Source organism: Papio anubis, chromosome 17 (assembly GCF_008728515.1).
Source record: "Papio anubis isolate 15944 chromosome 17, Panubis1.0, whole genome shotgun sequence".
Classification (NCBI taxonomy): domain Eukaryota; kingdom Metazoa; phylum Chordata; class Mammalia; order Primates; family Cercopithecidae; genus Papio; species Papio anubis.
Window position 1 is genome coordinate 11341493 of NC_044992.1, and position 24605 is coordinate 11366097.

At 42.3% G+C, this 24605-nt stretch overlaps 1 protein-coding gene across 1 annotated transcript in view; it reads left to right on the forward strand.

The window, feature by feature from the left end:
• The window catches only part of DNAH9 (dynein axonemal heavy chain 9), a 381289-nt gene that overhangs the window by 224056 nt on the left and 132628 nt on the right, over nucleotides 1-24605 (forward strand). Inside the window, exons 44-48 of the mRNA XM_003912358.5 lie at nucleotides 1337-1499; nucleotides 3715-3838; nucleotides 17745-17887; nucleotides 18263-18424; nucleotides 18620-18853. Of these exons, the coding sequence (XP_003912407.4) occupies nucleotides 1337-1499; nucleotides 3715-3838; nucleotides 17745-17887; nucleotides 18263-18424; nucleotides 18620-18853 (826 nt within the window). The remainder of the gene's footprint in view (nucleotides 1-1336; nucleotides 1500-3714; nucleotides 3839-17744; nucleotides 17888-18262; nucleotides 18425-18619; nucleotides 18854-24605) is intronic.

The following is a 24605-nucleotide window of genomic DNA, read 5'->3' on the forward strand; positions in this document are numbered from 1 at the left end:
ATACATATCCAACAGCAGGCTGTTACAGACAGGCAATTTATTCTATCCTTATTACCAACACAATGTTGGTATTCTACACGATACCATTCCACCATCAAAAGTCTGGTTTAGCTGAAATTTTAATGGTTTAGGGAAACAATCACAGTATATTGCTAAATGAAAAAAAAAAGTTTTCAAAACACTATGTTCAGTATACAAGATGAACTCAATTTTTAAAATACACATAACAGAAATGTATTGAGTTTTCAGGTATAAGCAATGTATATACAAACATATGTATTTATAAAAATGCAGACAGACACTAGAAAAAAGTCTAGAAGGACCTATAATTTATGTCAGTAGTGTTTATTGCTAAATAGTAGAATTGTGGATTTTCTTCTGTATTGTATGCATTTTGTACAATGCAGAGCCATTGTTTCTAAGATGAGAAAAGAAGAGGAAATCAGGGTTATTTTTATAAAGGGTGTAGCACCTTGCGTAAGGTATATGCATACTGCTGAGAGGGGTTAGACAAACAATTGGAAGTGGATCCTGGAGGAGAGGCTGTTGAAGGGTGGCCTTTGAGGAAGGGCTGGAGGGCAGGAAGAGTGGTTTCTTCTGAAGGGGATGAGGCCTGGAATAGTCTTCCATTGCAAGGAAGGCAGCAAGGAGAGAGGAACATGGGCACTGAGAGCAGTGAGCAGTAAGGCTACGAAAGGAGGAATCCAGAAGCCAGGGATGCATGTGTCTTACCTGTTGATAATAAGAACCCAAAAACCTTCATTACAAGGGCATCGACGCCCAGGAAGGATTGAAGGAGAGAGACAGATGAGCTCTGTCCGAGCTCCCTGTTCCTCACCTGCTGACTTTGGTTTGGCTTCTCTTCTTTCCTAAGAGGAGCCAACTTCTGCTCCTGCTTTGTCCTCCAGCCTTTCCTGAATTTTTTAAATTGTATGTTTTCCACTGTTTCGCTTTTTCCGTCCCCTCTTCTTGCCCAAAAGAATTGAAGTGGGAGGTGTGGCAGGGTCAGGTATGGTGGGGGAGAAGAGCAGGAGCAAACCTGAGTCCCCTCCCAATCACATCACTCATGCCCCTGCAATCCTGCTCCCTTCCATGGGCTCCGCCAAGCTGTCCCTGGTTCACTAGAGGCTGTGGCTTAAGGCAAAGCAATGGCAGCTTCCGTTGACTCAGGCAAGAAGGTGAGGCCAGGTTTGGGGACAATCTCATTAACGTTTCCCACAGCTCAGCCTGTGACATGCCTCCAAGGAAGGCCCCTGCTCCCACTCAAGCCTTTATACATGCTTCTGACTGCAGAAAGTCTGATCAAAGCAACATGTGCCTGCTTCCTTCTCTTTAGCTGCCATATCAATCGCATCTTGGAGTCCCCGCGGGGAAATGCTCTGCTGGTTGGTGTAGGTGGGAGTGGCAAGCAGAGTCTGACAAGGCTGGCAGCTTTCATCAGCTCCATGGATGTCTTCCAGATCACACTGCGGAAAGGCTACCAGATCCAGGACTTCAAGGTAAAAGGTCAGGCGGCTGCAGGGAGGAGGCTCAGCTTCCCTCCAACCAGCCACAGCTCCGTCATCCTTCACTCGTTCTCCGGTTCCCCTGTCCGGAGCCTCCCCTTCAATATCTGTCCATTTCTGTCTTAGATTCGGGGCTGCTGATGTGAATGACTTTTCTCATTAGACTCAGCCTGAGAACAGTGGCCTTTCCAAAGTCTGCCTTTGGGAGACCTCAGGTGTCCTAGTTACGTCTGTGGGGCCTCCACTCGTGCTCAAATCAGAAGCACATCTAAACCAAATTCAGCACACAGCTCACCTACAGTGGGAGCAGATAGATGGAATTCTGAAGGTCTGCTTGAGTTCCCTAAGAAATTCAGATTTTTAAAAGACGGGTCAGTAACCACTGGCCCCTGGGACCTTCAGTGACATATCCTGGTTTCAGACAGCCAGCACTTGGAGGCACGATGAGTGCTCTGGAAAGTAGAGAAAGACACTATATACAACATTCAAAGGTCATTGTGTCCAGTCCCCTTCCTTGTATCCATGGCCACAACAGTCTTGGTAGGAAGTCACGGTGTAACTTCCATCAGGAGGCTGCTCTTGCTATTCCTGGAAGAACTCCAGCCAGCACCGAGCCAGTCCCACCCACTTGTCCTCATAATCTCTCAGCCAGTGACAGAAGAGGGAGGTGCTCACTTCTGCCCTCAAACCACAGCTCAGCCTCTCGACGACTGGCTGAATCTAAGGTCATACATCATGTTCACATTAGGTCTTTCTTTAGTGTTTCCAAAAGAGACATGATAGTGTGATAGGAATTACACATTTACAGAATGAGCTGAGACTGTGGGTCTCAACTTTTGCTCTATATGGGAATCGCTGGGCATCTAGAAAGAATACGGATGCCTGTGTCCCACCCGCCAATATTCTGGTTTAACTAGTCTGGGGAATGGCCTTGGGCATCATGATTTTTCAAAGCATCCCCAAGATGATTCCCGTTAGGACTGAGAAACACTGTCTTAGATCACTTAGAGCATGAGGTGAGAACCATTGACCTAAAACGAAAATCAGTATCTTTAAAGGGGAGCTATTTGGACACTAAGGTAGCTCTGTGGTAAAGAAATGTGTGGAGTTGTTAGAAATAGCTGTGAGTAGTGTGAGAGAAAGAAAGGCAACAACAGGAACTGATGGCTGAGCCTGCGGAGGGTGATACAGCAAAGGAACTGAGATTGATCAAGCTGGATAAGTTCAGAACTTGGCATCCTAGCCCAAAATGTCATCCATCTGCAGTTTTCAATGGATATAATTTCCTACAGGTGATTGCATTTGTGTGTGTGTGTGTGTGTGCTTGTGTGCATGTGTTGCCCCAGTGTATTTTTTTCAACAAAAGTGTTTTGCTGGAGCTAGTCATAAGAACACAAGAGGCCGGGCATGGTGGCTCATGCCTGTACTCCCAGCACTTTGGGAGGCTGAGGGGAGTGGATCACAAGGTCAAGAGATCGAGACCATCCTGGTTAACATAGTGAAACCCCGTCTCTACAACAAAAATATGAAAAGTTAGCCGGGCATGGTGGCACGCACCTGTAGAACAGCTACTTGGAGGCTGAGGCAGGAGAATACCCTGAACCTGGGAGGCAGAGGTTGCAATGAGCCGAGATCACACCACTGAACTCCAGCCTGGGTGACAGAGCGAGAATCCATCTCAAAAAAAAAAAAAGAACACAAGATCCTGCTAGCATAAGATATATTCATCCCCCATGCTGGTAGCCCCAAGTACATCACTCTCAGTCAAGACCAAGAGCAATGGCTTGCCTTCAGGAGCAGGTCGTTCACTTGTATGAGGATGTAAGTAAGAGAGATAAATAGAGGATCACCTGTGGGCTTTGGAAAGCTGTAACCTCTTTGCACAGAGCAGGAGCTCCAGAAGCTTTACCTTAAAGCCTAATTTCTAAATCAACCTAAGAGAGGTACAGGAGCTACCACAGTTGTATGAATTAGAGGCCATCAATATGTAGTTTCTCTTGCCCACCTTTATTGGCACCGAAGCCTGCGAATGAGGCATAGTTTCCTGCCCACCAGTGCAAGATAGCACTCCCTCAGCTTCCCGTTGTCACCTTGCTTTAATTCCCATTCAAGCAGAGAAGAAAATGGTTCTATTTCTAAAGAATGGGTAGAAGTTCTCTTTCAAGGAGGCCTTCTTTTCGGAGATTTCTGATATTGACTGTTTCTACAGATGGACCTGGCCAGCCTGTGTCTGAAAGCCGGAGTGAAGAATCTCAACACAGTGTTCCTCATGACTGATGCCCAAGTGGCTGATGAGAGGTTCCTTGTGCTCATCAATGATCTTCTGGCATCTGGTAAGAGATTCCTTGCACTTGGTGTCACTGATAAATTCCCCCTGGAATCAGAGTTACACAAAGGTGAAGATTTGGTCCAGGGTCGGAAGAGCAAGGTCATAGGAATGAGGAAGAAAACTGATACAGCCAAGGACTGGTTCATCGAGTCCCTTCTCAGCCTTGATGCTGGGCCTGCTGTCCTGTCTCTTTCATTCTTATTTCATTGCAAAACAGGCAGTAATCATGGGGCTCTCTTAGTGGGACTAGATCTGATTATGGCAAGAAGAGAGGGTGAAGAGCTTGGTGATGTGCTGAGTGCAGAGAGAAGGTGCTGTTCCCTCTCGGTATCCAAATCAAAGACAAACTAGAATGTGTGTAGTACTTGAGGAAGCTCAGGCTTTGGAAGGAAGATACACAAGAAGAGAGCATGCACACATAAAACTTACATGGTAGGGCAAGATGAGGTTACCAATGTAATTAACTAGTGATTTACAATCTCATTCGAGCAAAGTGGAAGCTCCACATAGTTTTCCTTGGTCCCCAAAAAACTTGACAGGGGGTGTGAAGTGCCCTGTGACGCTGTCTGTGCAAGACAGGACTTCAGTGGAAAGCTCAATGCTTGCTATTTTGTTGTCCTTCTTTAATTAGGAATTCAGTACTTACGCCAACAATCCCCTACAAAGAAAACTCACGCCTGTAATCCCAGCACTTTGAGAGGCCAAGGTGGACAGATCACCTGGTCAAGAGATTGAGACCATCCTGGCCAACATGGCGAAACCCTGTCTCTACTAAAAATACAAAAATTAGCTGTGCATGGTGGTGGGCACCTGTAGTCCCAGCTACTTGGGAGGCTGAGGCAGGAGAATTGCTTGAACCCGGAAGGTGAAGGTTGCAGTGAGCTGAGATTATGCCACTGCACTCCAGCCTGGGCAACAGAGTGAGACTCCATCTCAATTAAAAAAAAGAAAAAAGAAAAAGATTTTAAAAATAAGAGATGAAGAGGCAGGGAGAAGAGATCAGTATGGTGGATACCATCCTCTGACCTACTCCCTCTATGTAAATTGGGTCTGTCTCCCCTTCTCTCTTATCCAGGGCAGTGACAGGTCTACCATAATTACTTTACAAACTCTCATGCCCCCAACCAGAGATACAGAGGACACAGATAACTGGTAGTGGAACCTGTTGGTCACATCCCTGCTGTTGATCCAACATTCGTCTGGCTATTCCTCCTTTCAATCTCATCACTCCAACCTCAGCTGTCCATCATCCCAGAGTGGGTATGACCTGGTTTATCTGTCTTACCCATCATTGCTTTTCGTATTTCCTATCTTGTCTCTACCTAGAACGAAGTCTTTCATATTTGGAGAAATCCCACTAATCTGGCAATAAGCATCTTCCCTCAAAGGTATATTGTTCCTGGACACTGTTACAGATATGCTCTGTCCTGCTCAGAGGCAATATCTCCAATGTTCTTCAGATCCAAGTGCAGGACTGAGACTGCAAAAGGCCTGTAATCCTAGCTACTTGGGAGGCTGAGGCAGGAGAATTGCTTGAACCGGGGAGGTGGAGGTTGCAGTGAGTTGAGATTGGGCCACTGCACTCTAGTCTGGGTGACTGAGCGAGATTCTGTCTCAAAAAAAAACCAAAAAATTATATATACATCCAAGAATATGAGACAATGTAATGCATAAATTATGCATTTATATAAATATGTTTGTGTTTATATTAAAGAAAGAATATGTTTTCCTGGCTGTTAAAACAAATGCAGCATCTACAAAAACCACCTCTTCATCTCAATTGAGAAAACAGTCAGTGTACAAATGTTCCTGAACAAAATTTCTGCCTTCAGACTTCCAGCATCTTAACAGCCTGTCTTTCTCTCCACACTCCCTTCCCTGGCTCTGATTAAATACTCTTTAGTTTATAAAGTCCAAGGACCACAGTCACAAGTACCTTTCTCCGTAGTCTATCTAGTATATATAGATATAGTAGTATATAGTCTACTATATATTGTAAGTAATATATTTTAGGATAGTTCCTGACAACCTCCAGGAAGTTCCTGGCTTTGGAATCATTGTCTGCTTCATATTTTGTGGCATTGCACCCCATGCCATCTTGCTGTCATTTTCATGAAGAGCCACTGGTCCCTAGTCCAGAGCATGTACTAGCAGGCATTGTGAGCAACCTTTGGCTTCTTTCAGGTGAGATGGGTGTCCCAGGTTTCCTTACTGTGCTGGCTGCTAGCATTGCACTAATACCACCCTCATTCTCTTCCCTCCCTGCCCTGTTCAAGTTAGCTTTATATCAGAGAGTTTGCCTACCAGCTCTTACACCTTTTCTCCTCCAATGCCACCATTTTTTCCTTTCTTAAATGCAATCTTTAACATCTCATCACCTTCTACAATAGTATTTAATCTACAACATAGCCTCATCTTTTATTATTCTACTAAATAATGAGAGAGGGATCCAACTTCCCTCCTACCCCGAAGCTACCCTGAAGCCTAATTTCTAAATCAGCCTGAGAGAATACAGCTTTAGAGATGTCGGGCGTGTTGCCAGCCTCACACCATTGTATTTCAATTGGCTGTAATCCAGCCAGGTCACCTTTTCCTAAAATAATATCTGAGACACAGAGTTGTTACATTTTTACCAATTGAAATTTTATTCCTCAATTAAGTATTGATAATTTTCATTTAGAAGTGAAATTTTTTTCAAGTGCAAATGAATTTCTAAAGCCCTCTCAGTAAAAATGCAATCAGCCAGCTCCAAAGTCATGGAATTTTAGGCGCCATTTTAAGGCTTCTATATATTCTTTAAGAAAAAAAAAAAAAAAAAGGTAAGATTTGTATATACATATTCAAGTGGAGATACAGTTAAGATGAACACTTTTGTCTTCTAACCCACCCCCTTTTTTTCTTAACCTTTTCAACAGGGAGAATTAGAGTATATCTTGGTTCTAACATTCCCTATCAAATAAGTAATTACTAGCCAGAAAGTAACCGTTTGCCGGTTCTGCCAAAGCTGCGGGGATGACTCAGAACCTCATTATCTCCCAACTTTTTCAATTTTGTGGGATTATGCAATGACTCCACCCTTGGATAACACAGTAGGGACTAGGAAACCATAACTTAGACTACCTTGCAATTAACTCATCCCTCTGTAGCTATGTACAAGTCCTACAAGGTTGGATATAAAGGTATAGTGAATGCAATTCTCTCCCAAAAACATCTCCCTCAGAAAACCAATGATCTTGTGCCCTGGGCTGAGTTTCCTCTCACACTTCTTTACCTCACCATTTCATTTCTTGTTTTCCTGGCACCATTTCTAAAATCAAACCATGATAGTAATTTGGCTTATGAATCCCACTTCTGACACCAACTATAGCATTTCAGAACCCATCTTTATGCCAGTTGTATCTCAGATGAGTTATAGATGGACATGAAGAAATCTTACACACAAAGCAAAAATATTAAATTAGGTTCCTGGCTTGATTAGCAAAAGATATATAACTGTATAAGAAGCAGAGTGGCTTCCCAGGGTAAGAGCAGATGAAACACATATTTGAGTCACTTCCCTTGGCTGCTGGGGTCCTTGATAGGGGTCATGCAACTGCTGGTGACACTGTGCAAGAAATGTGAGTCCTTGCTGGATCTGAAAGGTTCATTACTTGCTATGTTCTTATTGACCTCTTATAATAATTCCTGAGGAAGTTGCACTGATCATCAAACCCAGGCCTTTAAGGAATTCTTACAAAACTTGTTCTCTTCAACCTTGACTCAAACTCAGCATCAGCAAGACCCCACTCTAAATTTAGAGGGAAAAAAATCAGAATTATCCCATGGCTTTCCAGGAAAACACCTCTTCCTCCAGCTTTCCAGCCTTCCAGAAGGCCCATTTTACTCTGGTGCCCCTGCCAGTTCGCACTAGCCAGCTAAGAAAACCTAGTCAGCTCCAAGTGTGATGTTTCTTCCACCCCTAGCTATGACAGATTTTATATTTTATTTTACTTTGGAATCCTATGTTATGTTAGGATTTTCCTTTTGCTTTCCAAAAGGCTGAATTGTTTTATTCAAAATTATAATTCATTTTCCTGTCCCAGGCTAGATGACTTTCTATGTATTCATATATTCAATAATCATTTACTAAGAGCGCATGCTCAGTCACTAGGTACTGTGCTCAAAGATAGATAACATGTAGCCTCTGTGCAGTCTCGTAGAAGAGTTTATAACCAATGGGGTCCCTCTCTTCTAAAGTCATATTCTTCTTTATCTCTAAACCAAACTGTTCTTTTTATATATCTGTGGGCCAAATCTCCTCTTAGGATCTAGAACATAAAAAGATCCACCTCATGTTCCAGGTGCTTTAAGATTAGAGCCAGGGTTGATATGTTATGTTCAACACACATCCTATGAGAATGCAGAGCCCAGAAATGTTTATAACAGACTTGGCATTGGATTGTTCTCCTCTGGTGGCATCTGGAACTGGACTTCCTGAGGAGCCATCTATGCTGTTAAATAAATTGAATGGTGGCCCAGTTTCCCTAGAAAGAAAAAAAAACAACAATAAAGTTGGGGCAACAGAGCAGCCATCAAGCGTGCACTGATCCTCTAAGACATACTTAGTAGACTCATTAGATCTGCTCACCGCATGTGCCCTCAAACTACAGACAGTGGAACTTTAAACCAGGACCAGTTTGGTTCTCCAGCTGCAAAACAGAAACTCCCAAAGAGCAATGCAAAAAGAAGCGTGAGCAATCAGACTTTTCTTTTCCTTTTGTGGTAATAAACTGGTTTTTTGTTCTTGTGGAACCAAAGTCCTATACAAGTTACTCAAGAGACTTTGGTTCTGTGGATTCCCTACATCGCTAACCTCTTCCTTACCACCTATATCCAAGAGATAATCTATTGCCACCAATTTTCCCCTTATCTATTTCTGAATCCGTATCTTCTCTATCCTCACTACCACTGGTTTTGCCTTCTTTTGCCTTGACAAATGCCAACAATCCTTAACTTATCTCTCTACTTCCCATGCTATCTTCACTCCAATCCATTCTCCTCACTGCTTTCAAAAGGGTCTACCTCAACTATAATTCCTGGCCAGGAGCAGTGGTTTACGCCTGTAATCCCAGCACTTTGGGAGGCCAAGACAGGTGGGTCACTTGAGCCCCAGAGTTCAAGGCCAGCCTGGGCAACACAGCAAAACCCTACCTCCATGAAAAGTACAAAGAGTATCGGGGCTTAATGGAGAGCACCTCAGGTCCCAGCAACTCAGGAGGCTAAGGTGGGAAGATCGCTTGTGCCCAGGAGGTCGAGGCTGCAATGAGTTGCGACTGTGCCATTGAACTCTAGCCCGGGTGACAGAGCAAGACCATGTCTCAAAACAAAGAAAAAAAAAAAAAAAAAGAAAAAAACCACTGTAATTTTTTTTTTATTAGTTCCCAACTGGTTGCAGAATGAATTCCAAGCTTCTTTGTCTGGTTTCCTTCCTTCTTTGCTAGTCTCACTTCCCACATTGTGATCTAGTGATTCCTAATTCCTTAAGGTAACACATTGCGCTACTTCCTGACATCGTTAATTACTTAGGTTGTTCCTTTTGAACCTCAAGTCCTTCTTTGTCTGGATTAACTTCCACCCACAGTAGAATACTTACCTTGGGTGTTCCCTCTCTAGAAAATCTAGAGACAGATCCACTGTCAGTCTTAGGAATGAGTTTCCCCATGTTTCTACAGCACTCAATAGCTGCACGTACCACCACTGCATTGAAACAAGATTGTAAATTTATGAAAGGCAGAGATCATTGTGTTTGTCATTGATTAATTTACATCATTAAACAATCCAGAAATACAAAAAAAAAAAAAAAAAGAAGAAGGATTAAACACCTACTTCCCAGTTTAGGAAATAAAATAACACTGATGTAACTATTGTTTCATGTATCCACGTGAAGAGATCACCAAACAGGCTTTGTGTGAGCAACATGGCTGTTTATTTCACCTGGGTGCAGGTGGGCTGAGTCCGAAAAAGGAGTCAGCAAAGGGTGGTGGGATTATCATTAGTTCTTATAGGTTTGGGAATAGGTGGTGGAGTTTTGGGGGCAGGGGGTAGATCTCACAAAGTACGTTCTCAAGGGTGGGGAGAATTACAAAACACCTTCTTAAGGGTAGGGGAGATTACAAAGTACATTGATCAGTTAGGGTGGAGCAGAAACAAATCACAATGGTGGATTGTCATCAGTTTAGGCTATTTTCACTTCTGTGGATCTTCAGTTACTTCAGGCCATCTGGAAGTATACGTGCAGGTCACTGAGGATATGATGGCTTAGCTTGGGCTCAGAGGCCTGACAGCTATTACCCTGTGCAGAGTCCGGTTTTTCATCATTTGTATTGTCAGTTCTTGATACATCTCCCGGCCCATAATTGACATTCAGGAGGTACTTCTTTAAGTAAGGCCAGTAACAGCATGAGAATGATGTGCCATCTCATATGTTAAATATTACGATTGGACAGTTGCTTTGGAAAGTTTTCCAGCAGTGAAGAGAGAGGGACAGGGTACTGAAATAGCCTCCACACTCCCTTGCTTTTTCTCCTTTAAGAATAGGGAAATGTTTTTTTAAACTATCATGTCTAGATAGGGTCGAAGTCCTTACACCAGTGTGAAGTGGGGAATCTAACCCTTAGCTTCACCCTTTTTATTGCCAACTAACTAATCCATGTTAAATGATCAGGATCTCTTTCCTGAAAAGCAGTTGGGGTCTTTAAGGAGTTCTGTACTAACATACAGAAGATGGTGATTAGTCTGGCTTCCAAAATATTAGAATATTTCAATACTATTTCTAATTCCAAGTACTGCATGAAGCCTGAAACTACTTGGAGTTAGAAATAGCGTTTCCCAACTTTAGGTCTCAGGAGGAAACTTCTCAAATATTTAAATAGCCTCTGCCCCGTTCACATCACAGAATCCCCTCTGGCAGTTCAGTTTCCTGCTTTCAGCATGACTACCTACATCACAAAACAAGTGATGAGAATATTGTCAAGAGGCATTATAGGAACAAATGTGAAAATGCAAATTTTTGTTCCTAATTCAGAGATGTTTATCCCCAGATACTCCATCCGATGGTCTTCTTCTTAAAGGTTCTAGGGATCTTGTGACAAATACCACCATCATATGGCATGGAAAATGTCTCTAAGTGGCCCAGGTGCTTTCAACATCTTGGAATTAAGAGTATTAATAAACCAGGGTCAGCAAATTTCTTCTATAAAGTGTCAGGAAGTAAATGTTTTAGGCTTTGCAGATCACAGTCTGTCACAAGTGCTCAGCTCTGTCTTTGTAGGGCAAAAACAGCCATAGATAATGTCAGGCCTCTGAGCCCAAGCTAAGCCATCATATCCCCTGTGACCTGCATGTATACATCCAGATGGCCCGAAGCAACTGAAGATCCACCAAAGAAGTGAAAATAGTCTTAACTGATGACAATCCACCATTGTGATTTGTTTCTGCCCCACCCTTACAAAGATCAATGTACTTTGTAATCTCTCCCACCCTTAAGAAGGTTTTTTATAATCTCCCCCACCCTTAAGAAGATTCTTTGTAATTCTCCCCACCCTTGAGAATGTACTTTGAGAGATCTACCCCCTGCCCCTAAAACGTTGCTCTTAATTCCACCGCCTATCCCAAAACCTATAAGAACTAATGATAATCCCGTCACCCTTTGCTGACTCTCTTTTCCGACTCAGCCCGCCTGCACCCAGGTGAAATAAACAGCCTTGTTGCTCACACAAAGCCTGTTTGGTGGGCTCTTCACACGGACGTGCGTGAGACAGATAATACCTAATGACCCTGGCTATGGTCAATTAAAGCTTATTTATGAACAGTAAAAATTGAACTTCACATAATTTCCACATTCCATTAAATATTATTATTTAAACTTTCAACACATGCTAAATATCATTTTATTTTTTTTACTGGTTTTCTTTCACTCCTATTTTTATCAGAAGAGGCTGAAATGAGTCATTCGATTAGTAAGATCTTGATTTTGACAAATTGTAGTATGGGAATTTTATATGCATGCCATTAACTATCTCAAAGAATAGAAATTAAATAAGTTGGTACAATTAAGGGAAAACAGTAAATGATCACTTTCATGGTAATTTATTTTTTTATTTCGACCTTTTAAATGATTAAAGCTAATTAGTGTGAAACTCTTAGTAGACTCCTAATTGGTTTAGTGCTGTCAAACCATGAAGGCCATAATTTGTTGGAAAGTTGGCGTGAGTTGCCTCCAGATACAGTCGTTCAAGAAAGTGCAGCAGCTTCAATGACTGATACAATCACAATTACTCACACTCTGATTATTACTGATCATCTGCCAGACCACTTACTTTGAGCACCTCACCAAAGTCCGTAAGAAAGTGGGATGGGCGGGGAACGGTGGCTCACGCCTATAATCCCAGCACTTTGGGAGGCCGAGGCAGGCAGATCACAAGGTCAGGAGATCAAGACCATCCTGGCCAACATGGTGAAACCCCATCTCTACTAAAAATACAAAAGTTAGCTGGGCATGGTGGCGTGCGCCTGTAGTAGCTGGGACTCCAGCTACTTGGGAGGCTGAGGCAGAATTGCTTGAACCTGGGAGGCGGAGGTTGCAGTGAGCCAAGATCACACCACTGCACTCCAGCCTGGTGACAGAACAAGAGTCTGTCTTAAAAAAAAAAGACGGCCGGGCGCGGTGGCTCACACCTGTAATCCCAGCACTTTGGGAGGCCGAGACGGGTGGATCACGAGGTCAAGAGATCGAGGCCATCCCGGCTAACACGGTGAAACCTCATCTCTACTAAAAATATTAAAATAAAATAAAATAAAATAAAAATAAATTTAAAAAAAAGAAAAAAGAAAGTGGGATGTAACATGGTCCCAATGACTTCTTTCGTCGCTAACACTCCTGTGATGCTAACATTTCTGTCAGTTACAGAAGAAGGAAAAAGCATGTGTGAACAGCTTTAAAAAAAATTTTTACAAAAGCATCATGTTGGTGAAAAATAGACCACATTAAAGAAGAACTTGTATATGATTCCAGTCCCAGATAACTTCAACAGCTACCTAAAGACTTGTTCTAGAAATGGGAACATTTTGCTTTTCTGATACCCATTGCTTTTCTGGAGTGAACCACATTCACCTTGACATCATATCCAGTGCAACTTTTTAGCTATAGTATTTCCTTCGTTCTTACCTCCCTCAATCTCATCTTTTTCATTGAGAAAACTGATGTCATTTAGTTTGGACCTCACAGCTACTTTATACCTCACAGTCTGTCTCCATTATTATTATTATTATTTTGCAGTTTTCTCTTTTCCTCCAGTATTACCATTCCTCCTTTCCAAGGCCAACTTTTTGTCTGAGCTAGGAGCCCACCCCTAGTTCCTAATTCAGAATTTTTCTCTATTCCATCTTTTCTTTCAATTTCTGACTCTCCCTCTTCTCCACTTTCAAACATAGCCCATTATCTCCATCCTGAACGTTTTTAAATTAATTTTCTTTGACTTGAAGTGACAGCCAAACAACAATCCTAGAACCTTCCCCAGACAAAATTCTCAAAAGAATAAAATTTACGGTTTTCACATTTTCCCGTTGTGTTTTTTTGTATTTCCTATTTCCTTACAAAATAATTTGGACATTCTAAACACAATAAAACAAACACTTGTGTAATTATGAATAATGATGCAAAATAGAAAATTTTATTGTGCATCTGCAAGGGTTTCTTTCCAAAAGGTGTCCAATACCTAGATTACTAGTTTGTCTGATGTGTACATTTCAACTTTACCCAAAAGTGCCAAATTGTTCTCCATAGTAGTCATACACTTGTCTCTGGCCAGTAGTGCATGAACACCTGTTTCTGTCTAACCTCATTAATATTTGGCTTAGCTGACATATTAATTTTTGCCAGTAAGCATGAAATTAAATCCTATTATTTTCCTTTCCCTTTTCACTGGTGACACTGAGCATCATTTCAAGCGTTTATTGGCTCTTACTGCTTCTCTTCTTCTTCTTTTTTTTTTTTTTGGTTTTTTTTTTTGATACGGAGTTTCTCTCTTGTTGCCCAGGCTGGAGTGTGCAATGGCGCGATCTTGGCTCACTGCAACCTCTGCCTCCCAGGTTCAAGTGATTCTCCTGCTTCAGCCTCCTGAGTAGCTGGGATTACAGGCATGCACCACCTTGCTTGGCTAATTTTTTGTATTTTTAGTAGAGACGGGATTTCTCCATGTTGGTCAGGCTGGTCTCGAACTCCCGACCTCAGATGATCCACCTGCCTCGGCCTCCCAAAGTGTTGGGATTATAGGCGTGAGCCACAGCGCCTGGCCTTACTGCTTCTCTTCTATGTGTTGCCTATTTATACAGTTTGCACTTTGGATCTTTTGCTTTTTGTCTTTTTCTTATGAAGTTCAGACATTCTTTACATGTTTTTGATATTTAGATTTTTTTGTTCATTATATGGACTGTAAATATCTTTTGGAAGTCTATATCTGACTTTTGTTGTGCCAATTAAGTTTTAATATTATAATCGTCTTTTTTCTGTGCTTTTTGTGCTCTGTTTCACAAATGTTGTTTTATCCCAATGCCATAAAAATAATTGCCTGTGGTTTTTCAATTATCACTGTTTTACTTTTCATATGTATGTCTTTATTCACCTGGAAATTACTTTTACATAGTAATCTAATTATATTTTTATATCAATATTGAATTATCTTAACATAACTTATTAATTAGTCCAGCCCTTGTCTGCCTCGTGATTTATTTATTTTTTTTGAGACAGAGTCTCTCTCTATAGCCCAGCCTGGAGTGCAGTGGCGTAATCTCAGCTCACTGCAACCTCCGCCTTCCAGGTTCAAGCGATTCTCCTGCCTCAGCCTCCTGAGTAGCTGAGACTACAGGCGCCTACCACCACGACCAGTTAATTTTTGCGTTTTTAGTAGAGACAGGGTTTCACTATATTGGCCAAGCTGGTCTTGAACTCCTGACCTCCTGATCTGCCTGCCTTGGCCTCCCAAAGTCCCTGCCTCCTGATTTTTCATATCAATTTCCTGTTTATATCTGGATCCATTTCTAGGTGTTTTACTCATTGTTCTATTTATTCACCCCAGTGTCAATTTCACATTTTTTTTTTTTTTTTTTTTTGAGACAGAGTCTCGCTCTGTCGCCCAGGCTGGAGTGCAGTGGCGCCATCTCGGCTCACTGCAAGCTCCGCCTCCCGGGTTCACGCCATTCTCCTGCCTCAGCCTCCCGAGTAGCTGGGACTACAGGCGCCCACAACCGCGCCCGGCTAATTTTTTGTATTTTTAGTAGAGACGGGGTTTCACCGTGGTCTCGATCTCCTGACCTTGAATTTCACATTGTTTTAACTAAGATAGCTTCATAAGGAGACTTGATTTCTGGTGGAACAAATCACTCTTTCTGGTTCTTTCTCAACAATGCCATTTTTCATCCTTTGCTTTTCTGTATCAATTTTAGGAAATATTTGTCAGAATTAAGAAAGAAACCCATTTGATTTCTTATTGAAATTGCATTTTTGGGAAAGCGGTGATACCTCATCATCCCTCCATGAACTCAGTATTTCTCTCCATTTATTTCTGGTTTCATTTATTCCCTTCAATAGTATGCTGTAGCTTTCACATGAAGATCTGGCTCGTCCCTTTGTATATTTATTACTTACCTGCTCCGTGAGGGGTTTTTTTGGTGTTTTAATTGATAACTTTTCAATTAACAATTTGTTTTTGCTGAGGTACAAAATGTGATTTACTTTCCAGTATTAATTTTCTATCCAACAAGCTTGTTGTTAAATGCTCTTATGAGTTCCGGTTGTTTACGTGAATATTCTCTTAGATTTTCTAAGTAGAAAATTAGATTTTGAACAGTAATAGTTTTATTACATCCTTAACTATCCTTACACATTTTATTTTTTTCTTCACTTTTTGCACAATTTGGAGCCTCCTATATAATGATGACTAGAAAACACCATAGCAGACATATTTGTCATATTCTTGATTTGAAAGAGAATATTTTATTTTACTATTAGGTATGTTTGCTGTAGGTTTGGGGGTGATATCTATTATTAAAGAGAAAACTCATTTATTGCTAGTTTGCTAGCAGTTTTTAGAAACCTTACGCATCCATTTCAATGTCATATTGTTTTACTTTGTTAATCAATTAATGTAGTAAATTATTTTCATATTTTTTTTCTAGTATTTCTCCTTGCATTTCCAGGACAGGGTTTACACTTGGTCATCATATACTAATTTATACATATTTAGTTGGGATTTTAAAAATTGTTATTCATCAGGGAGATTAAGCATATAATTTTACTTTCACATACTGCATCATTAATACAGTGTTTTCATTTAACTTTCAGATTTTTTGCCAATCTGGTAAAAAATAATAATAATAATAATAAGGTGTAGTTTTAATATACATTTTCATTACGAGTGAGATTGACTGTCCTTATTCATTAACCTCATTTGTACAAACAAAAAGTAACTAAGTGTAGTTTTGATGTATATTTCTGTTATTATGAGCGAGGTGAAGCATCTATTAGTGTTCAACAGAAATTTTTATTTCCTTCACCATGAACTTTCTTTTCATATCCTTCACCTCATCTATCTATTGAATTATTGATTTTTTCTTTATTTGTAGAGAATTTCTTTACATATTAAGATTAACCATTTTACTATAACATATTTTCTTAGTTTATTCTTTGTGTTTTGCTCTTATTGCTATACTTTGCCTGTGATATTTTTGTCATGAAATATTTTTATTTTTCTGCAGTCAGATTGGTCAATTTTTATACATTCATGAAATTTATTTTTCTTTTAACATAGGTTGATTCAGATACAGTTAGAAAATCCTTCCCCACTCAGAGATTATTTCCCCCATTTTTTCTCTTATTTTCCTGCCTTTTTTTAGTTAAATCATTGATCCAGTTGGCATTTACTCTAGTGTGCTGTATAAGATCAAGATCTGGCCAGGCGCGGTAGCTCATGCCTGTAATCCCAGCACTTTGGGAGGCCGAGGCGGGTGGATCACCTGAGGTCGGGAGTTCGAGACCAGCCTGGCCAAACATGGTGAAATCCTGTCTCTACAAAAATACAAAAAAATTAGCCAGGCGTGGTGGTGGGTGCCTGTAATCCCAGCTACTCGGGAGGCTGAGGCAGGAGAATCACTTGAACCTGTGAGGCGGAGGTTGCAGTGAGCTGAGATTGAACCACTGCACTCCAGCCTGGGCAACAAGAGCAAAACTCTATCTCAAAAAAAAAAAAAAGAATAAAAATAAAGATCAAGATCTAACCATAATCTTTTCAGATCCCAGTTTTCCCAATGTAGTACCATATATTGAATAGTTCATCTTTTCCCCGTCGATTTAAGGCGTGCTGCCTATCGTGTACTAAATACCATGAAGCCATTCTACTTTCTCCCCATTTTCTCTCATAAACAGTGATAGCTTGCTCTTGTTAAATATATGGACCTATCTGTATGTTTGTTATGGCCCTTTTTACTGGGGGTCTTATAGCTATTTTTGATCCTATTAGCCATGTTTCCTGCTAAATATTAAACTCCTGGAGGGCACAATACAAAAAGGGCAAAACAGTAGTTAGGAAATAAATGCTTTGAGCAAAAGAAGAGAAGACAGTTGAAGGCTCTTGTGCTACCAACTGTCTACCCCAGGACAAGAGGGTACCCTACCCTCTGTTCCAATCATTAACATACTCATTCTCCTGCCCTGGGTTTGGAGTAGACATGGTGTCTGTCCAGCTTCACCAGCAAAAGAGTTGGTACGTGGCCTAAAAACCACTGACCTGTGTCCCAAGGTGGGATAACTTCCCATGTCTGATTGCATCATTTAGTGAGATGCCAAGGCTGCCTATCTGTGCTCCATTTTTTCCCAGGGGAGATACCAGATCTCTACTCTGATGATGAAGTCGAAAACATCATAAGCAATGTGAGGAATGAAGTCAAGAGCCAGGGTCTGGTTGACAACAGAGAGAACTGTTGGAAGTTCTTTATAGATCGGGTCCAGCGACAGCTGAAGGTAAAGAGCCTTTACTGACAGGGGCAGGCAGAGACCCGAGATGATTCATGGGAGCTTCCATTGATATTTCGGGCACAACTGTTCTTACTGATTGTCTAGAGTGGGTGGTGAGTGTGCGGCACCCTTCTCAGCCTGAGCACAGTTGCCAGGACACCCTTCTCATCTGCTTTAAGGGCAGCAGCATCCCGTGTGGATCATGCAGTCTCAGCATTTTTGATCTCTTGGCTGGTGAGGCTGGCTAGCATTTACAGATATTGTCTCTGTTGGATGTGCTTCCCAGTCTTCCGGGAGCTAGAGAACCCAAAGCCATATCTGCCTCTCTGTGAGTATTTCTCTGATGCCTTCCTGGTTCTCCCCACCCTTCTGACTTCTCAGGTGACTCTCTGTTTCTCCCCTGTGGGGAACAAGCTAAGAGTCCGCAGCAGGAAGTTCCCAGCCATTGTGAACTGCACAGCCATCCACTGGTTCCACGAGTGGCCTCAGCAAGCATTGGAGTCTGTCAGCCTCCGCTTCTTGCAGAACACAGAGGGCATTGAGGTGAGAAGGAAAAGGAGACACTCCTAAAGGTCCTTCCCAGATGAGGGTACAACGAACTCCATGTCCAAAATGTCAGGGTTAAAGATCAAGCTTGGAGCATAGGTTTCCACATGGTGGAGGAATGGGTGGGGTGAGGGGTGAGCCTCTAATCTTCAACAGGAGATAATCTTTTCATTTCTTGCTCTTTGGTTTTAGCCCACAGTAAAACAGTCAATTAGCAAGTTCATGGCCTTTGTCCACACAAGTGTCAACCAAACATCCCAGTCTTATCTGAGCAATGAACAGCGCTACAACTACACAACTCCCAAGTCCTTTCTGGAGTTCATCAGACTCTACCAGAGCTTGTTGCACAGGCACAGAAAAGAGCTCAAGTGCAAGACAGAGCGGCTGGAGAATGGGCTGCTGAAGCTGCACAGCACCTCCGCCCAGGTGAGCAATGTCCCACTCCCTCCACCTGCAGGGGAGTTGGAGCCGAAGCAGCCTTTTCCAGTGAACTGGAGGGATCACAATCAAGATCTGAAAAATATTTATGGTTTTCCAGGGACTCCCATGTCATCAGTGTCTATTATGTTCTCATGTATTGCTTTCATCCTTTTTTTCTCTACATTGTAGGAGAGCTTTTCAAGTTTATTCTTATCCATAGTAACAGTATCCTTACCACCAGAAACAGTACCAAAAGTTCAGACTGAGTTCCCCAGCAGAAGTGCATATCCCCCACTCAGGTGTGATCCACCCTCTCTCATTGCTGCTGGAATCCCCTGAAGCACGTCTTCCCTCTTCCTCTTTGCAATTTCTTCCTTTTCCTCTCCAATTCACTTCCCTTCCGTCCTCAAAACCAAAAGAAATGAATGGTGAAAGGAAATGGGAAATGGCTGCAGGGTTATACCATTTTTGTTTGTTTTGGCTTACTCCGTTATTTGTCAAAGAGCCATTGGAACCTCAGTTTTTCAAAAAGTCCTGTCTCATTTCATGCATCTCTAAGTGGTTATCTATCTCTGTCTGACTAGTTGGCCGTTGAAAGAAGGTGCCTTTCGGCCGGGTGCGGTGGCTCACACCTGTAATCCCAACTTTGTGGGAGGCCAAGGCAGGCGGATCCTGAGGTCAGAAGATTGAGACCATCCTGGCCAACATGATGAAACCCCATCTCTACTAAAAATACAAAAATTTTCTGGGCATGGTGGCGGGCGCCCGTAGTTCCAGCTACTCAGGAGGCTGAGACAGGAGAATCACTTGAACCCGGGAGGTAGAGATTGCAGTAAGCCAAGATCACGCCACTGCACTCTAGCCTGGATGACAGAGTGAGACTCCGTCTCAAAAAAAAAAAAAAAAGAAAGAAAAAAAGAGAAAGAAGGCCCCTGTCATCCTGTCCTTGTTATGTTTTTCTGTTTACTCCTCCAAATGGAACAGGTTTATTTCAGTCAATTTGCTCATCTTCCCTTGGGAGTTGGGGCCAACTCTTGCAGCTGCTTCGCCTCTGCTCACGCCCATCAAATACTGCCTCCTTGATGACCCCTTTCTATTTTCTCTTCTCCAGCAGCAGAGCCAGCCTCTCATTAAGGTGGTGAAATTTCATGAATTTGCACAATTAAACTGAAATCGTGATCCACCTAATTCTTGGACATCATGTGTTCCTGTAGTTATCTGAGCCTTTCATTTTGCCTGTGGAATTGTTCTATTGAACTTTCTCCTTTTGGCTTGTCCTTTTGCCCCTCTTCAGTTTCTTGATTCAGAAGTATTAAATGTACCTAAAAGATTTAAGTTCATTTAGTGGGGTGCAGTGAGCCCTCGCAATCTATACACGTAGTCTTTCTTCTGCTCAGGAAATGGTCCTTCTGTGATATGGTTTTGCTCGTCAGATCTGGTCTCTCCTCTGGGAGCAATAGTCAGTTGGATGGGGTCCCCGTGCCCCGTATCTATTACGTTCTCACGTGTTGTTTTCATCCCGTTGGCTTTTTTTCTCTACATTGTAGGAGAGCTTTTCAAGTTCACCCTCACCAATACTAATTTAATAGTGTGTAATATTGCTTCTGCTTCTTAGGCTTGCAATGAAGACTTTAATTATGCCATTGAATTTTTAATTTCCTAACAACCATTTCTCATTTTATCCTTTCTTTTTTCAATGCATCCTATTGCTTTTTTATTTCGGCCTGTTTTTCTGCTACAGTTTCACAGAAACTATCCTATTGATAATGCCAAACAGGTTCCTCCATGTTTTTCCTAGGTCTGGTAATGGATCATTTTCAGTTTTTTCTTATTCTATTTCCCCTTCCCCTTCCCTTTCCCCTTCCCCTTCCCCTTCTCCTTCTCCTTCTTTTTCCATGCTATTCCATTCTTTGCTCTGTAGTTTTATATAGACCTTTTTTTCTTCTTTATTTACCTTCAGGCAACATGGGATCAGTTCAAACTCAATGTTTGCCAACAAATGGCATGTGCAAATTATCTGTGATACCCCTGTCTTTCCCTTTGTATGATGATGAAAACCCCTTCTTAGGATTCCAGTTCAGGGCAGGGTAAGCTACACAGATCCCAGTCTAGGTCCTAGGAGTTTACTTTTGCTATAGAAAGGTAACATCTTTTCTCCTGATCACTTTCTGTTTGTTTCAATCTCTGAATCTGTAGCAAACGGCATAGAATACAATCTCAGAATGCAGTACTACCTGATTTTTAAAAACATCTTCCACCTCCCCATTGTCCTTCCTCTCTTCACCACCTATCATGCCCTCACAACATTCTCCACCAGCCCTGTTCTCCCTCCTGTCTATTTATCCTCTGGGAATTGCTGGCCCCTCTGTGTGAAGAATGGTTGCCAGGAAGTAAGGGATAGTAAGAATACTTTGATCATGGGGCAGAACCCAGTATTCTATTTTGTACAGAGCCTGGGTCTTTGAGCAGAGACTGTAGAAAGCACAGTTTCTGTGTTACTGTTTTAGGTGATCTCTATTGAACAAGGGGATGCCTGGCTGTACCATTAAGTGACTCCAGCTCTAGCTGCACACAGTGGAGAATCCTCCCAAGTCCTGGTCTTGCCAGGACTTGTACAGGTTCTTGTCTTTGCCACATGAAAGAATTTGAAAGCAAGACCAAAGTGATAGTATGTAAGCTTTATGCACACACTCAAGAGAGGAATGCCGGGATGCTAAAAAGAACAAGCCATGCCCAACATGGAGGGCTCACATACTATATGGAAAAGCATAATGAAGGCACAAAATATTCTATTATAAGGGAAGAGTTTTCTGGGAAATAGGCATGCAATTCCCTGAATCAGGACTTTTCTTGACTAAATATGGTTCATCTGAAACTATCATAGTGTCAGGTGCATGATGGGAGTGGGAGGTTTCCCCATGGAAATTTTATGGTAATAGGGACATAATGAAGCCAAGGGTTGACAGCTGGTCAGGTTTTTGGCCATCTTGGATTTAACCAGTTTCAGCTGGTTTCTTCTTTGTTACATTCTTTTCTGTGCCTAAAGCAGGATGTGTGCAATCTGTCTTTATTGTTAAGCCTGTTAGAGCAGTTCCTTTCTACTAGGGGGTGGGTCTTTGTGCTAACCTGTTTGGCCTCGTTTGCATTGCTTTTAGTTGCCTGCAAGTAATCATGCCGATTACCTGCTAACTGCCTGCCTCATTGGCATCAGATTCAGCATCTGAAACCATCAACAATGACCTTCTTATGTTATATTCTCTACTTCAATGAATGATACTTCTATCTATCCAGTTCCCTAGGCCGGAAGCTGGGGGGTAATTTAGACTCTTCCCTTTCCTCAGTTCCCACCTTTAAAAATTAATAAATTCTCTATGTTTTCTAAATATCTCTCAATTCTGTCCTCTTGAGTCTTTCCTTCCTTCCTTCCTTCCCTCCTTTCTTCTTTCTCTCTTTCTCTTTCTCTCTCTCTCTCTCTTTCTCTCTTTCTCTCTTTCTTTCCTCACTGTACCACCCAGGCTGGAGTACAGTGGCGTGATCTTGGCTCACTGCAACCTCCGCCTCCTGGGTTCAAGCGGTTCTCCTGCGTCAGCCTCCCCAGTAGCTGGGACTACAGGTACCTGCCACCATGCCCAGCTAATTTTTGTATTTTTAGTAGAGATGGGGTTTCCCCATGTTGGCCAGGATGGTCTCGATCTCTTGACCTCAAGTGATCCACCCGCCTCAGCTTCCCAAAGTGCTGGGATTACAGGTGTGAGTCACCATCCCCAGCCAAGTCCCTACTTTCAACGTCTTGATTTACACCTTCTTACCTGGATGATTTCAACAAACTGAACTCTCAATCCAGCAGCACCCACTACCTCTTGCATCACCCACTATGTGAGGCCGTTCTTGCATTGCTATAAAATACCTGAGGCTGGGTTATTTATAAAGAAAAGAAGTTTAATTGACTCACAGTTCTGCTGGCTGTACAGGAAGCATTACACTGGCATCTGCATGGCTTCTGTGAAAGCCTCAGGGAGCTTTTACTGATAGAGGAAAGTGAAGGAGGACTAAGCATCTTACATGGTAAGAATGAGAGTAAGACCAAGAGTTGGAGAGGAGGTGCCACACACTTTTAAATGACCACATCTCACAAGAACTCACTCTCACAAGGACAGTACCAAGGGAATGGTGCTAAACCATTCATGAGACCTATACCCCATGTTCCAGTCACCTCCTGCCAGGCCCCACCTCCAACATTTGACAATTTGACATGAAATTTCTCAGGGACGTATATTCAAACTCTATTACCCACACAGGCGAAAGTTCTTGGGATCATCCTTGGTTCTTCTTTTTTTTTTTTTTTTTTTTTTGAGACGGAGCTTCACTCTATCACCCAGGCTGTAGTGCAATGGCACAATCTCGGCTCACCGCAACCTCTGCCTTCCAGGTTCAAGTGATTCTCCTGCCTCAGCCTCCCAAGTAGCTGGGATTACAGGCATGCGCTACCATGCCTAGCTAATTTTTGTATTTTTAGTAGACACGGGGTTTCATCATATTGGTCAGGCTGGTCTTGAACTCCTGACCTCAGGTGATCCACATCCTTGGTTCTTCTTCCTCTCCTCTTACTCTCACACCCATACCCAAACCATGAGAAGATCACTATTGACTCTGACTTCAAAATATGGCCAGAATCCCACCATGTCTCACCCTCTTCAAAGCACTGCTGCTGAGTCATGGATATCTTTTACCTTCATAGCCACAAGACCCTTCTAACTAGTTTATTTGCTTCTACTCTTGCCCCCTCTGTAGTCTATTCTCAGCTGAGCAGCCAGAGTGGTCAATTTAGAACATAAATCAGAGGCTGGGCGTGGTGGCTCACACCTGTAATCCCAGCACTTTGGGAGTCCAAGGCGGGTGGATCACCTGAGGTCAGGAGTTCAACACCAGCCTGACCAACACAGTGAAATCTTGTCTCTACAAAAATATAAAAATTAGCCAGGCACAGTGGCATGTGCCTGTAATCCCAGCTACTCGGGAGGCTGAAGCAGGAGAATCACTCGAACCTGGGAGGCAGAGGTTGCAGTGAGCTGAGATTGTGCCATTGCACTCCAGCCTGGGCAACAACAGTGAAACTCTGTCTCAAAAAAAAAAAAGATAGTGCCCGAACAAAGTGGGCACTCATTAAATATTTGTTGAATGAATAAATTACTGAATGAATAGCATTCTGTTTAGTTCCCCAGACCGTGTGCTAGTGGCATCCTAGACCAGCACTACCCTTGCATATTTCTGCATCCTTTTCTTCCTCAGTTCTACCACACTGTACCCTAGAGTCCAACAGTACTCTTGCAGTGCCCCCAAAACTCTACAACTGGTTCACATCTCTGTATCTTTACATGTGCCCCCACCTTGTCATCACTTCCAAGACCTGAACAATTTGTTCCCCGCTGCTCCAGAAGCCCTTTCTAAACTCTGAGCAGTTATGCATTCCCTTCTCTCTGGTTCCATCCTTGAATTACGTCTCCTCTCCTGCATCTATCAAGCTCTGCTGCTATTAGTCCTTCAAGGGCAGAGACCAGGATTCATTTATCTTTTAGCATCAGGAACTGACACATGGCAAGCACCCCACAAATGGGAGAATAAATGGATAGGTGAATAGATGATGGGTGGAGAGGCAAATTAACATTGATCAGTCCCAACATCACCTGCGAGCTCAGAGTGGGGGTGGGGGATAATTCTCGTCAATATTGTGCGCATGGTATTCATTCCATAAACACTT